General features: G+C 39.0%; 1 protein-coding gene across 6 annotated transcripts in view; it reads left to right on the forward strand.

Annotated features, from left to right (window-relative positions):
• TSPAN4 (tetraspanin 4) overlaps positions 1-16997 on the forward strand; it is a 366079-nt gene that overhangs the window by 340802 nt on the left and 8280 nt on the right. For all 6 annotated transcript variants that reach the window (XM_075187843.1, XM_075187845.1, XM_075187844.1 and 3 more), the window contains one exon: positions 15419-15520. In XM_075187843.1, the coding sequence (XP_075043944.1) occupies positions 15419-15520 (102 nt within the window). The remainder of the gene's footprint in view (positions 1-15418; positions 15521-16997) is intronic.

Below are 16997 nucleotides of genomic sequence, written 5' to 3' on the forward strand. Positions count from 1 at the left end.
GCTCTGGCTGGAGAGGGGTATCAGAATGGTGAGGACCAACGTGGACCAATGTATTCCATTGCCGCTGTTGTGGGAGAGATTTGACCTCCCTAGTGTTAGCCCATTTTCTTACTTACAAGCAAGACACTATGTCGACTCTAAGCCTGCCATTATGAGACCTTTAACACCCTTTGAATCTCTATGTATACACACAACCCTAGAGAGGGTTATTATCTCCATCTTATATAACCTCCTTCGAACAACCCATCACCCCCATGCACAAACTCCGGTGGGAGGCTGACTTGGACAGACCACCAGATGATGACACATGGACGGTAATCAGGGAGAGGGTCTCCAAGACTTCCATCTCATCCTTGGTTAAGGAAAATGCCTGCAAAATATACTACCGTTGGTACCTGGTTCCTACCCAACTGAAGAGAATTTATGGTTCCACTTCCGACCTGTGTTGGAGGGATTGGGGGGGAACAGGGGTCCTTTCTCCACATCTGGCAGTCTTGCCCAAAGATCTCTGGGATGAGGTTGCTGCTCTGATCAGCGAAGTCACTACAGTCCAAGTTTCCAAATGCCCACGGTCTTTCCTCTTGGGCTCCCCATAGAGGTCCTAGACAAATACGCAGAGAAACTTTCCGTCTAGATCCTCAATCTGACCAGGAGCCTAGTGGTGAAACACTGGAAAAACTCAGATCCTCCCTCTAGACAACAATTTCTCAAAAAAATCTAGTATCTGGCATCTATGGAAAAAATATTAGCTTATCTAAACAAGAAATCCCATAAATTTTCCAAATTTGGTGTGACTGGTTTATTTACAATAGCCCCTCCGGCCCTGTCCCACCAGCCGACCAAGCTCAGAATATGTGTGCCCACTTTTTCTGAATGGTAAATGATGGTCTAAGCTCTGCATATTGACCCATTTTGACTATCTGCCAGTAGTTAAAATGGGAACCGGGTGCCCCAGTCTAGGTCTCCCCTCCCCTCCCCTTCTCCCCATTTCCCCTTCTCTTTTCTTTCTTTCCTCCCATACACACAGTCGCACTTCTTTTTCTTTCCATATATTATGTATGATTATCAAGTTTGGGGCTGGTCTCACTTTTTTGTTTGTATTTCCTGCTGACTGTTTATGTCTTCCTTTTACCTGTTTGTTTGTTTGTACATTTTGTGATGAAAAAAAACAAAAAACAAAGGAGGACAAATAAACACAGAATTCCAAACAAAAAGATCAATGAAAACAAGAAATTGTGGTCATAAGTCACGTAGCAAAGATTATTATACTGAAACTCAACTATTATTACAATTTGAAAGTTCAGCAAATAAAAATATGGTCCTCTTAATTAGTGTAACTTTTAACTATGTGGATTTATTTTGGGACAATGAAAGTAAGGGTTGTTTTTTTTTGTTTTTTTACTGAAAAATAAGTTTATTGAGTTTTGTAAAATATTTGCCGGGAGTACAGAAAAAAAGCAAGGGGGGAGATATTATACCGGGGGGGAAGGGGTATATAGTGGGTATGGAACACAATAATAGATCATAAAACACAGGCAGAATATATAGCTGCATCTCTGAAGTAGTCTATTACAGGTATAAGTAGTTGGCTATTGAAAATAGAATTCAAAAACATAAACCTAAATCACATCTGCATTTACAGTATGATGACCAACCCATTGCAACCTTAGACTTCAATAAAAACACTGTGGTCGTCTTAAATGAAAAATGTTTAGAACCAGACAGATTGGCCATGTCTATCTGGTGAGGGGACCGCGATGAGGCTTCATCTCCCTCCGTAACATAAATATGCCAACTACGCCATTTCACTAATGGAGAAGTGGCAGCCGTGGAATATGGAACTCCTAGGGTCTCCATCTAAAAAATGAAGGTTAACTTTGCTCTAATCGTAGGCAAAGTCAGCAGAATCAGTTACTTCCAGGCCGATGCTATGGCAGCTCTTGTTGCAATAAAATGTGACCCATCAGGTATCTGTCCCATGAAAACTCTGGGGAGGGATATACTGGGTATTGCAGGAATGTTTCCAACAAATGAAAAACTTCTAACCACAGGGGTTGCAGGAGTTAGACATGACCAAAAAATATGGAATATATCTCCTCTTTCTGAGCAATTAAGCCAGCATGTAGGGGGTACCGAAGGCCTAATTTTGTGCAACTTCTCTGGGGTAATGTACAGTCTGTTCAAAAGTTTAACCAGCATTTCAGAGTGATTGAGGCATTTAGACATTTTGAAGGAATTCCGGCATATACGTTCCCATTTCTCCCCGAGAACTATACCTGGAGATCTGTCTCCCATTGAAGTTGTGTGTTGGATTTCGGAAAGTCTACTTGCGTAGTTATAATAGTGTACTAGGTGGTTGTTCTAGCTCTGTTACTGCTCTTTGTCAGGTTCACATGATATATAGCCAGAGAGGATTTTATGGCAATGTCTTTGATTGAGGTCTCTGCCAGCCTATGCTGAAGGAATTTGTAGAAGTCACTTCTAGGCAAGTGGTATTGCTCATTCAAATGGGTAAAGGAGGAGAGTGTGCCTGATTCAAACAAGTGGCCTAAAGTCAAAATCCCTCTAGATGCCTACCCTGAAAGGTTTAAATCAGGAATCTGTCTGGCAACAGCTTGTATTGAGACATTTGGCGTGGGTCGGGCGAATCCCTCAGGACCTTCAGACAGTTGGTCCCGCCCTGTCAAGGTATCCCTAGTAAGAGCGGGCAGGTTATGAGCCAGAGGTCTCCAATCCCGGGAAACCGACACTAGATCAACCAATGGAAAATCAGGATTGCAAGTCTTTTCTAGGTCGACCCAAAGCATCCTTTCCCCTGGGAGAAACCAATTGCGCATCTGTGAGAGCAGACATACTTCATGGTACCTCCACAGGTCAGGGAGGGCCAAACCACCCTGTGTTTTTTTTTTTCCAAGTTATACATTGTAGGGCCATCCGTGGAGGCCTAGACTTCCACACATATGACCTCATAACCTTAACTAGTTTACTTATCAAGGGAGCTGGGAGTTGGAATGGGAGCATGCGGAACAAATAAATCATCTTTGGGAGGAGCATTATTTTGAATGCTGAGATTCTGCCCAGCCAGGAGACCTCGTAGCATATCCATGAGTCAGTAAAGTACTGGAGTTGGTCCAGCAGAGGGAGAAATTTTTGTCTATTAGTGTGTCTAGATGCGGGGTTATCTGAATACCCAAATTAGAAATATCTGTGGATTTCCAAGTATAGGTATATTTGTCTTTCAGCTTCTATAGTCTCTGCAGGGGACTTACTATACACTCTTACTAATACTCTTACTATACTAAACTTACTATACACTCTAAGAAACTGATCATGGATCATGTATTAGCAGCTACAAATCCCAGGCCCCCTCAATCAAAGGTGTCCAAGCTATCAACAGATCATGTTTTCACGATTTCTTTAATCATGCACAGGTGAGATATATGTATTTGGCTAGGTCAGTAATTGCCAACCTATTTCTACAGACAGAAGTCCTCAAAACATGACCTGTTGGTAGCTCTTGAGGACTGGATTTGAGCACCTCTGCCTTAGATCCTTCTGGTTTAGATTTATAAAACAATATACATTAGTGTCTACTTCATGTACTTTCACATCCTTGATCCTACCCCTTTCCTTTTGTTAATACAGCATTCATGTAGTGCTATGTATCTCTCCCTCCTCCTTCATCCCCTGTCCATCCCCTAGTTATATAGAGTTATCAATTTTGTTACTGAAATCTAATGTCTTGATAGACATAATTTATTATATTAATTTATTATATATATGTGTCAACTGAGACTACAGAAATGTATGGTCATATTTTTTCTATTTGTTATGTTGACCTTTCAAAATAAATAATTTAAAAAACATTCACATTCTATGTATAATACTACATAATATGTTGTCACTATATAAAGAAATGTTTATAATAAATGTATATATATTTACCAGTGGGACTCTACAGAATATTTATAGTCAGTTATTACTGGAAAGATAAGTATCCATTCCAAATCTGAACTAGTACTGCAGTACTCCATGATTATAGTTGTCCAACTAGTCTGTCTATAGGTATTTTTCATTTCATTGTTTAGAGCAGTGGTCAGGGAACAGGGGTAAATTACCCCAAATGGGGTAAAAATTAAATTCCTGGGGGTAATGCTGCCGATTCACATGCTGTCAGTAGGGTTGTAGACCCCTTTAAATGTGAAATTGCTGTTGTACCAGAAGAGCCTCAAGGGTTGGCAGAGGCACTTCTTGAGCTTCGATGCAATAATGAAGCACGTATTGCATTTGAAAACAAAGCAGATCTATCATATTTTTGGATGTCAACAGCTGCAAAGGCATCAAAATTGCACACGAGGAGGCAGTCAAAAAGTTGCTGCCTTTTGCAACAACCTACCTTTGCGAACAAGGATTTTCCATTCTAATGAACATAAAAACAAAGCAGAGAAATCGATTGGACACTGAAGACTGTATCCAAATTGCTCTGACATCAAAATGCCCCAATATTGATGCTCTCGTATCAAAAATGAAGCAACATAATTTCTCCAAAACCTGAAGTTTTAAAGTTGAAGCTTTCAAAGAAATTTTGAATAGATTCAATACAATTTTGAATTACAATAATTACTAATATATGATTTCCTTCCTTTCAAATCAAGGGGGTAATGTCGGCGTATCTAAATATATTTGGGGGTAAAAGGTAAAAAAGTTCCCTGAACCCTGGTTTAGAGCATGCCCTGTAACCGGAAAACAAAAGTGTCACTTGGACAGTTATATGACAAGTTTCTGTCATGTGGGCTATAGCTTTGGGAGTTAATGCGTGGCTTAAACAGCATTCATCATCAAGATGTTCATTTTTCAGAGCCTATAAGAGTTTTATGCCTTTTGTTACACAAAAGTGAGTTAATGCTGCAATAGATGTACCCAGAATTCCTTTCTATTTTAAGTGCTCAGCTACATAAAAGCTGCTTGTTACATCTATTAAGGAGCCTTAAAGAAAGCAGGTTAGCAACACAGTGAACAATGGGAAATATGCTGACAGGAATATTTGAGGGGAAATATGTGGAGAGGGGGAGTAAATAAGAAAGCGGCTGGTAGAAGACTTGGAGCGGCTGTTTCAGGTGTTCAAGTTTTCTATGATCCTCACATCTGCCGAACTCCTCTCTGCAGTGTGATCCAGCCTGACGGCTGTTTGGTGTTCAAGCCTTGGTCTGTTTGTTGTCAGAGAAGAACATTTCAAGGTTGCCCCCTCTTCAGGGACGGGGATAAAACAGGAGCATTGATTTGTTTCTATTCTGAGATTAGGAAAGGAGGAAGGGAGGGGGAAGAGGTAAGGTGTTGGAGATAATGACCAGGGGTTTTATAGTACTGAGCTACCACTGGCAGCTCACGTCCGTTCTTTAGAAATCTGAAAGTGGTGCCTTTATTCACAGCTACTTCACAATGAAAGCCTGGTCTGGTCAGGATGTAATACATACAATACATTTCAATTGGGTTTCTGTACAGACTGAATCATCCATTATCCACTTCAATTATATATCATTTTTCAATAGTATCAACCTGCTACATACAGCAAATCCCCAGTCATGGTATTAATCGCCTTGCATTAAACTTTAAAATGGCTAGGTTGGCTTAAACCTGGACCTGACCAACTTCATATAAACAGCTAAGATCCATATCACAAGGGTAACTGAAATCACTGTTAATAATAATAAAAGTCAAGAGTTCATCGGTGGGACCTAGTGCTGAAGTTGGCAAGATGCACCTCCTCTTCCCCCTAATTCCCCAAGAGAACAGAAGGAGAGAATAAAAGGAAAAAAAAAAACACAGAAGAGAAAAAAGACACAATAAGCAAAAACAAGATTCATCAAAATGAGAGAAAGAGAAAAAGACTGAAGACGAGTGAGAGAAAAAATTATGGTAGGAAAAAAAAGATTGAAGAATAGACACAGAAGAAGGTAGGAAGGAAAGAAATAAAAGACAAAATGTAGAAAATGAGAGAGAAAATACAAGATAGGGAGGGGAAGAGACCTGGAAATGTAGATATATAGAAAGACTGATTTAGGTAGAGAGGGAGAGAAAAATAGAAATAGGGAATGAAAAAGGAGAGACAGAAAAGGATAATGTTAGAATAAATTTACTGCTTTCCTAGAGGCAGATTCAATTGACCGCAATGTTCTTGAGAACATCACGGCCGTGCTCTATTACCGTTTATATGGGGCATGAGCAAAAATGAGTGGTACTTTCACTAAATATAATGGATGTCTAGTGTCTTGCGGCCGTTCTGGGACACTACACGGCAATGTTTTTTAGAATTGAATCTGCCCCCTACTGTGCAATATCTACCTTCACAGGGAGACACTCTGGTATGAGGAACTAATGTGTCCAGAGTATACTGTACCAGAAGTCTTGTATTTCCTTCAGATGCACTGTGTTTTGGGGTTGTTTTTAGAGGCGAGTGGGCTTCTCCTAGCTACTGTCATGAATGCATACATGTTCTGTCTCTTACGAAAGATTTATGAATTTTAACCTTGCCTTGTTTACTGAGACCTATAGACCTCTTCGTGTGGGTACTTTATGGTTTAGGTAAATTTGCTGAGGTACCCAATTCTGGGAATACTGTCAACTGTCTCTAATATTATCTATTTGTAAATAATCTGTAGAGTAATGGACTTCTAATTGTTTGTAAATGGTTTTTTAATCCTTTAATCCTTTTAAACTGATGAGCAGCAACAATTGTTTATTTTGGATCATTGCATATGTCTTTTAAAAGGCTATATTTTTGGCACTATTGTTACGGAACTCCACTCTGTATTGTTTGCTTTGGCCCTATAATGCAGTTCAGTAAGGGTTGCTGCCCTTGTAACTACACTCATTTCTTGATGATAATTCATATATGAACAGAGTACTTAATATGCAGTGCGTAATGTAATGTCCACAGAAGCATGACACATTACTACTTGTGTGCATTAAGAGCAATATATTCCTATGGTTTTATCCACACAGATCCCTAGCAACAGGCTTATGTCTAGAGCACTTTCTGAGTTCACATTTCAGAAAATATATGGTTACCAAAACATAGCAAGCAAAAGAGACATGTGACTGTGTGTAAACTGAAATACCGTATGTGAGGAAATGGGGTTCTACTGGACTGAGAACTTTCTATTCATCACCAGTTTCTCACAGTTTAATGTACTTTTTAATCCTTGACCTAGTCTAAGTATTGATGTGGAAGCCAACCTGATTGACAATATTGACTGTTAATAGTTAATATTGTATCAATTAAGCAATACAATATACTTATTTCTTTATCTGAATCCGTTTTACTGTAGTCAGCAAGAAGGGGTCAAAAGTTGACATGGTCTAAACAGATGTATTCTAGTTACTGAAGGACAATCCTATTTTTATTTAAAGAAAGGTCAGGAGAACAGGTTAAGCAAAATAAGGTGGAGTGAGATTTATGATGCCATCTCATTTGACAGTCTAGAGCAAAGTGTGTTGTTTATTTCAAGATAGCCATGTGTATTAGAAAACTTTTTCTTCACCATATTAGGAAACTGTAACTAAGTAAATATAATTAAGATGAAAAGGTATGAAATCTTGTATTTGTATAGGGAGGGACACACATCTCTCTGCTTGAGAGGTGTCCACATCTGATGTGAATGCAATAAAGACTTCATACTTACTTCAGAAGACTTTTTGCTTTGTCAGTATATGCACTAGAGCATCAGTGTATTATGTGTATTATTATTTCATGTTATTAGGTACATTTTGGCCTTGCTATTACCTGCAATATTGTATGTAATAGAAATATAAATAATATTGCCATACTGTGTGAAAATAACAGGACAGCAGAAGTCATTTTGCTTGTGTTAGCTAATGTAATTACCATTTGTTAATTTGCTAGGTCAACAGGTAACCTGAGAGTTAATTAAGTTAGAACTTCTAGATGATATGCTTTGTGTATCTTCACAGTAATATACTGGCTGAAATAGCATTGGGAAATGTATTAATATGTATCAATATAATGTTATTGTATCAAAATGTATCACAGACTCAGATTGTGTAATGTTGAAGATACGTTGTGTCAAATGTCTTATTGTTTCATGCAATCGTGAATTGTCATTCCCTGATATAATATTGTAACCCTTTGTTTAGTGTATCCAGCCAAATAGCTAATTAAGTCAAGCCATTTCATTGTATAACCAAGGTAACAGAAACTGTATGTCTAACAGTAAAAGTGTCCACTGATAGACCCCTGCTGTAAGGGGGGAGGATTTAGACATTTGACTCTGCTCCCTGTGTATACAGCCAAGAATATAAGGCGAGCAGAATGCCAAGAGAGCTACTCTAGCTTGGAGGATCCTGATGTACAAGACATCAGCAAAAAGGACTCTGGGCAGGCATTGTAGTGCCGTTGGAGGAAACCCTACCAGAACAGGGTCTGTGTGAGCCAGTACCCCACGCTTGGCGATATTGTAACTGTCTAGATAAATGGTAGTGGTAATATTGCGGTAGAATAAGACTCTGAAAGAGACTGAGGTTATTACTTGGTGTCTGCAAGTGTGGTGACTGCAAGAGGCTGCTGGAGGATATATGCTACAATTTACACTGTATCTTGTGAGCGTCTTGTGGTGCGGTGCTGTCGTCTTAAAGCCTTATTTTGGATATACTCTGGTCTACCCGAGCTGAATCTGACAGAGGGTAACTGCCATCCCAGCTAAGGGTGGTATCCTCACACAGTATATCCCACACATAGTGGTGTCATCTCGTACGTACACACAGTGGAACTTTAGTTCTTTGGTGTCCCTTATACAGTCCCAGTCACAATGCCTGCTTAGAGCCAGACTCAGAGCTACAGTGTTTTTTCCCATCTCTCTGATGGTATAGATTGAATCATGTGAGGTGATCTTCAACCCTTGCTGCACTCTGGTAAAGCTCTATACTAACCTCTGTACTAAATGGAATCCGTTCTAAATAAGTACCAGCAGCTCCTCCCCTGCTACAGGAAATGTTATCATCTGGTGAGATTGAGCCAGACTGATAGGAATCCACTTCAAGCCCACACAAATCTGAAACATCCAATTAGCCTCTTAGTAATACATGTGTAATTTACTGAAACCACATAACTATTAATAAGCAGCATCCCTTAGAATCGCAAAGCTTCTCACATAATTACACTAAACAGCAGTTTATTTCTGGAAGAGCAATCCATTGGAATAAAATTCTATAACACATTCCTTACACTTTTCTCAGTAAATGTATCCTACTAGTTGCAGATGTTAATAGCCTGTGCTGGAGCTGTATCTGTCTTATAAATATAAGAGCAGGCGGAAAATGGCAATAGAACAGCAAGTAAAGAGAATTGTCAACAAATGTAGGGCAGCACAGAGGCCTACTGGTTAGCACTTCTGCCTCGCAGCACTGGGGTCATGAGTTTGATTCCCGAGCATGGCCTTATCTGTGTGGAGTTTGTATGTTCTCCCTGTGTTTGCGTGGGTTTCCTCCCACACTCCAAAAACATACTGGTAGGTTAATTGGCTGCTATCAAAATTGACCCTAGTCTCTCCCTCTCTGTCTGTCTGTCCATGTCTGAGTCTGTGTCTATATTAGGGAATTTAGACTGTAAGCACCAATGGGGCAGGGACTGATGTGAATGAATTCTCTGTACAGCGCTGCGGAATTAGTGGCGCTATATAAATAAATGATGATGATGATGATGAAATGTATCGGGCACCTACAGACTGTGGAGACATTTGGGAGCTGTTTTGTAAGTGGAGAAATGTTAAAATGTTCTTATAAATGTATGACTGAATATATTGGTTGAATAACTATAGTAAAGCAAAGAACAGCCCCCAAATGCTTAATCTCTATTATTTTATGTCATTTAGTACACTGACCTCACAATTAGCAAGGGGCTCCCTCATTCTGTGCTCACATAGACTGGTGCAAGTTTCTGCTTCTTCACCAGTGCCAAAATCTCGCTCTTTGCTGGAAATCTAGGTGCTACAGTACAAGTTCAGTAAATGTATATTACCTTTATGAAAATATAATTTATTGATTTATTGTTTTTCTTTTAATGTTGAACATATTTATCAATTTGGGTCATTGACTTGAGCCACATATTTACAGCCAAAACTATATGACTCTGCCAAATGAGCATTTAGGATGGTCAATAACTAGTCTTGCCATTATCTTAACATCCATACCCCTCTCTACCACCTGAAATCTAGAGGTCATTTAAACATTTTAAAAACAGGTCTCAAATAATTTGTCAAATCTATGCAAAAGTTAAAATATCTAATGGGAATTTCTCAAACTACTGCAGGATAGAAATATTCAACCACTTTTCGAGCCTGAAAAGTGTTGAACCTGATTAATGTTTGTTGTAAGCACGTTCAACAGCCTCTTTTTGCATTTCAACCTAAATTCCTCAGTTATACTGAAACTGCACTTAAAATGGCAACTAGAAGTCAAATGCGTTCAATTTACGTGTAATGTATGTAAAAAATGTCCATAATAGTGTATTTACAATGTATTGTGTGTTTCACTTACTGGTACTGTGTGTTCTATATCTGTAAATTCGCTCTCTAAAACAGAAACCACACACAATCTGAGCTTGATTACATTAGAGTGACAGTTCAGTTATTGAATAGATAAGTGTGATTTACAACCTCTTTATGTATCTTTCTGAAAAAGACCTTTCTCAGCATCCCAATATTATGTACTTGTCTGCGAGAGGAGGAGTCAGAGCTGCCTTAGAAATGACCTCCATGAATAATTAACTGCACTTCAGCCTGGATCACCATCATAGCGCACTAAAAGTGTTTTCTACATGGGCCAGCCATCAATAAGCAGCTCCCAGCACAGTTGTTTTTATACAGATCAGACTTGTAAGGTGTCCTCTGCAAATGGCCTGAGTTCTCCATAATTTAAACTATTAGGAAGACATTAATCTACCACTGAAATAATTAATATATGCAGTGGGAGCTATAAATCGTCCTATAGACCTAACAAATATACTTTTAAAAATGCTCATATATTTGACTGTTTCTATATATGCAAATAGCAGGGACAAGCAATAGTATCTGTTTTATAACCCAACACTTGCCCTAGCCAATGAAAGCACGTGCTCTAAATTAGGGATTGTGCATACCACATACTCATGCTTCTCTATTCAACATGCCCAATCTGCATTATTTTTACTAAGATAATTAAGTGGTTGACAAATAAAGAAAAAAAAAACAAATTAAAAAGGAAATAAAATTAATATAGAAACATGTTGTGCTGTACCCTGAAGAGAGCTGTCCTAGGGATGTGTCTAGTGTGCTTATATGGTGAACACAGACCTGGTCAGTGAAAAAGGATTTGGACACGGACATGTTGGTAGGATTATATACAGTTGACTAATCCTTGTCAAGTAGGCTTTTATAATTATATTTATGCCAAAATGTGACTTTTAATTTTTTAATCTCTCTCTCTCTCTCTCTCTCTCTCTCTCTCTCTCTCTCTCTCTATATATGATGTCATGTACTTCTATATGATGTAACAACCCTGCTTTACAAAGGTGAAGTAATGAGGTAGGGGTGACCTTCGTCCAGGTTTTTTCTCACACCTTATGATTCGACTGTCGGATGTGTCCACCTGTCAAGGGATGGCTTGGGGAAACCCCGCTTGCCCAAACAAAACACACGTTATACATAAAAGAATCCTGGCCTGTTTCTTATGTGGCCCATGTAAGGAAAGAAATGAGAATGATGGTTGGGGGAAAGTGTGGCCGAAGGGAAAATACACAGTAAAATTACACAATTTAAATAGGGTTAATATAAGTAGTCAGCAATAATAAGGCATGTAAGGCATGGCCGGACCAACACTCAACAAATAAATGAAACACAATATTACTCTCCTCACAGTGATTTGATACACACTGTGGACACACACTTTCGGCTAATTCTTCTCACATGAAATAGTCAGTGTACAGATGTTGGTGGCCAGTGCAGCTGGTGATGCTTATGTTTTTTTAAACCAAGGTGAGCCCTTCCAGGTTCAGAATGTCTATATGTATTATGATGCCAAGTTCCTTAAGTGGGGTATCACGCACCTCGCACTCCTACTCTGGAAAAGTACCTGGCTGCCGAGAGGGAGGATTATGTCTCACTTCACTTGGCTGATAGCACTGTAGACGGCCAGTGTATTAGAGGTCCCCCATATCCTCTATCTCCATTATACGAAGTACTCTGCCTCTATCCAGACAGGTAAGTGGCTCTTGCTCTCTGGGTGTGTACTGTCTCACAGACAAAAGCACCTACTAGATCTCAGGACCTGCGCAGTAATGATTCCCTGGAGGATTATTCTGTCCCCTTCCCTGCTGCTGGGACCAAGAGAAAGTCAGCTCCCCATTACTCTTCCTTTTTACAGTCCCATTTCCTCCCTGCAGTATAGGACCCTGGATAATGTAGTCGTGTTTGTGGAGTAGATCAAAGCATGAATGCAGACTGGGTTGTGTTCATCAAATGGAAGAACAGGCCTTTGTAAGCGGTTAGCATTCTGTGCTATTTCTATGTCTGCTCAATATGTATTGGAATGCTAATATAGCTTTATGTATAAGTTACAGTTTCCTCCACACAGTGCACGGTGTTCTCTTTATATCTATATATAATCATAAGGGTCGATGCCTCAGGGTCTTGAATGTGTGTTCAGTGCTTAGGCAGATTTGAAGTGCATGTTGTTTATGATAGCAATCCCCTTGCCTCTAGGTTTACGGGCCTGTCTAACTGCGTGTAGTCTATTTTATGTCACGCTCAGCAGCTGTTTGTCTTTGATGGGCCCTCCAGCTTCCCGTGACAGCTCAGGGCATGTTCACCTGTGCATACGATTGATAGGACTAAATAGAAGAGTTTAATGACAAGTTCAGCCTGTATGTCTGGGGGAAATGGAGAGTGAAGCTGTTCTCCAAATACAGCTTTTTTTTAACACATATGGAGACAGCGGCTGGTATAAAATAAGACCAGAGTAAAAGAGTAACCCCTTTCATTGAGGACCTATTGCTTTAGCCGTGAGTAAAGTGTAATAAATTAAGCCCTTGATGCATATGTGCGAAAACTGTTCTCAGTTTACACTACTACACATAATAAAATAAGTTGTCCTATCTTACCGGAATATTTTCTAAAGCCTGTTTTGTTGGTTTCTTGTGGAAATAGTTTTGTTTTTATAACAGATAAGGCATAGGCATTGACCTGAGATATGCAGTCTAATCTAATATTTCCTTCCCCCCCCCACCTAACAATGTTCAACCTGCCATAGCACCCCTCAAATGAGTTCGAAAAGATGAAATGGGTGAGAGTAGGTATAGGCACAATTAGATGCATCTAGAAATGGGTGAACCAGGCAGGCACAGACTCGCTTGCCTTGCAACCATCTATAGGTAAGCTCTTCATATATGTGCCATAAAACTATACACTATTTATGCAAAGTTGCATCTTTGGAATGAAGCGTCCATTGATGTTAAAAATCTTTATACAGTACAACATGTATTTGGTTGAAGTCCAAGTTCATAGGGGGGAAATTGCTGATAATAGCAGATTGCTCATTGTCAGATCTGATGGGAGATTTGTGCTGAGTGGTTAAATGGTTGTTGTCTGTTTGTTTCCACACAATGCGCATTGATTCCCCATCACCATCAGATATGCTTCCCTTCATGTTGCCATGTACAGTCTTTTTTTTGTTCTGCAGCGTTTGTTCTGGGTAATGTTCTTTTCATCAAACCTGTTCAATCTGATAATAACAGTGTGTTATCTGTGACCATACAGATACAGCTCCCTGTGCTGCGTCTTAGAATTTCTGCATGTGTCATCCACCTGGGTCTGTTCCAGAGGCACTGTTATATAACTAGTTCAGCAGTTACTAGCATCATTAAATCATAATTGACTTATAAAGTAAGGAATGATTAAGTAACAAGTGATGCAGAGGTAAAACATCCATATTTAAGGTAACAGCCTGTTATTTACAACCCCATACTCAGACTGGCATTTGGGTTACAAGTGAGCCACTGGGGCTCAGACCTACGAAATCACTTCTAGTTTGTTCTTGCTCAAGCCAAATGCTCAACATGATGCACACAGTGTCAACAGAAGGTTGTACTCTTGTGTGTTGGAGAAAAGGTAAGATTGTGTGTGTTACAACCCAAAAGTATGTGCATGGTTCAAGATATATATATATATATATATATATATACATACATATATACATATATATATATACATATACATATATATATATATATATATATATATATACACACACACACACACATACACACACACACACACACACATACATACACACACACACACACTTCTCGCACTTCTCTTAAATCACGCTCTGTAGTATAAGGACTTAGACCAAACACACCCAGGGATCAAGGTCGCCCTGTTACCAACATGGCGTCTACGATTTGACACACACACACACACACACACACATATATATATATTTATTTTAATATATATACACTTTCATGCATGATAAATATCTATAGCAGGATAGCAGGTCCAAATGTACAGTGAATTATATAGCCCCTTGCTAAGCATATACAACCCAATATCAAACCATTACTCACTCTGATTAGATATTGTTCCCAACATAGAAATAGTTAGGCATCTACTGTGCGGCTATAGGCTTTCCTCTGCAGAATGTGTCTGCTTTTAATAGTGGTCAATTATGGACACGCCTTTTATTCTGTATACATTATAAGGGATATCCACCTTTGGACATCCCCCCACTCTTCATTCTGAGTGATCCAACCATGTTGGATTAAAAACTAGTGATTTTAATGTGAACTCATTTACTCATCATAGTGGCGGTAATACGATCCTCAAGATTAGACTATTTAAAAATGTTCAGATCTCATGGATGTCCAACCTACAGATCCTGGAGTGCATGTAATGGACTTAAAAATGGGGGGATGCCAAAGGTGGATATATACGTTTTCATTATTTATTCACTGTTGGATAAAATATTTCAAACCAGTACTATAACTACTCGGTTATGCAGAAACATCTGAAAATCTGAGATAAAGTAAATAATTGTTGATATTCTGAAAATGTACACACACTGATATCAACAGTGCCTTGTACTTGCTTAGAAAAAACACAATATGATTGATCTAGACACACCCTCCCCGCAGCACAGTGTACTGGTGGAAAAGGCCCGCAAGAGCTATGCTTAAATCCGTTTTAAATCAATCAATAAACATTTTAGGATATAAACTGGCATCCAGGTGTGATGAATGTTCCGATTGGCTGGTGCTTAAAGAGCAACACAAATTAACAATCAGTTTAAATTGTGTGAAATTGTTATGTTTGATTTCAACTTTCACTGTATATATTTCTGACGGTGTTATTTTAATGGTTTCTCTTTTCAGATTGACAGGTATGCTCAGCAAGATCTGAAGAAGGGTCTTCATTTGTATGGAACCGAAGGCAACATAGGCCTGACCAACGCATGGAGCATTATTCAAACTGATGTAAGCTGAAAACAACATGAAGTTCAAATATTCTCCACTAATAAATTGTGAGATCCTGTATTGTACTACAACCGGATTCTGTAGTATAGGTTTTGTATAGACATTATGTAATGTGAATGAAAAGTAAAAGGACGTAACTGGCCATAGCATATTGTTTTAAAGCAGATTTCTTACAAAGAATAAACTAGACAATGATACATGTATTTTTCTTTTTATGTGAGGGGCATACATGCATTGCAATTGGAGAGATAAAGGAACACATCACCCTTCAAAATAATACAAAAAAAAATCACATCACAACAGCATCAAAATGTGTACCTATCACAAAAAAAGTGATCAATATGAATTTAGAAATATGTATGTTATATGAGGGCCGGCACTCCAAGCTCCTCACGTGCTGTACTAGAAAGACATTACACTATGGACCTGCTTTCTATGTTTCTTACAGCTCCACCAAGGGACCAGTGTTACCAATAACTTAGGGACTTATGTGAATGAAATAACAAAGATGAAGAATAGGATTTACATTTTATGAGATTGTGAAAAATTCTTATGAAATTAATTTGCCATTGTAATGAGTGTTGATTCATATCAGAAGCGATTAATCTGGGCCAGATGTCAGTGTAATCAGAAACTAAGTCAGGAACCAGTATCAACAGAGTTGCAAAGCCAGGGGTCAGGAGCCAGAGGTCACCATAATACGGAGCCAAGAACCAACATGAGCAGAAGGTACAGGACCAGGAAGCTAGCATGTAAACACTATCACTGGCAATATGGAGCTGGACTGGTGAGGTTCAACCTCAGAAAGACCCCCAGGAGGATTAGGCGGAAGGCGCACACCTCCAACATTAACAGATTTGTTGATTTGCCCTGAGAGGTCAAGAAATTATCCAAGATTTACCAGAACACTATGGCAACCTACATACATGTGTAGCAAGCTGGAAAAAGTACAAAATAAATCATATGTAAATCCTAACAACATGGTTTAGTGTTACTGGCATTACACTGCAAATCTGTTAAAAAGTATTACCTTCCCACTCCACTACAGACAACTGAAGTTCCACCCACACTTTTAGGACAGAGACCTAATGGGATCTCATGCAAAAAGCTGATTTGCAGGCATTTCCTTTATGGTAACATTACAGTTCCTGCCCTTCTGTATGAATGAACCAATCCACACAGTACATTTCTACACAAGGAATATGCAAAGCTGTCATTCTCTGCCTGGTTAGTAAGAGAAGCTCTTCCTCTGAACATATCATCCTACTGTAGAGTATGGTATAAACACTCATTTACTTTATGTTTATTATTCAGCTCAATTATGCACAGCCTTTGACTTATAATGGTTGCTTTACATGCTATTTAATGTATGCCTGCACATACCTAACATCAGAAGGGAGGAATATCTGTTGCTGACCGATCACAATTGTGGATGTGTCCCAGTTCATTTCATCCATCCTAGACCACATGGTCAGGA

Source organism: Mixophyes fleayi, chromosome 10 (assembly GCF_038048845.1).
Source record: "Mixophyes fleayi isolate aMixFle1 chromosome 10, aMixFle1.hap1, whole genome shotgun sequence".
NCBI lineage: Eukaryota > Metazoa > Chordata > Amphibia > Anura > Limnodynastidae > Mixophyes > Mixophyes fleayi.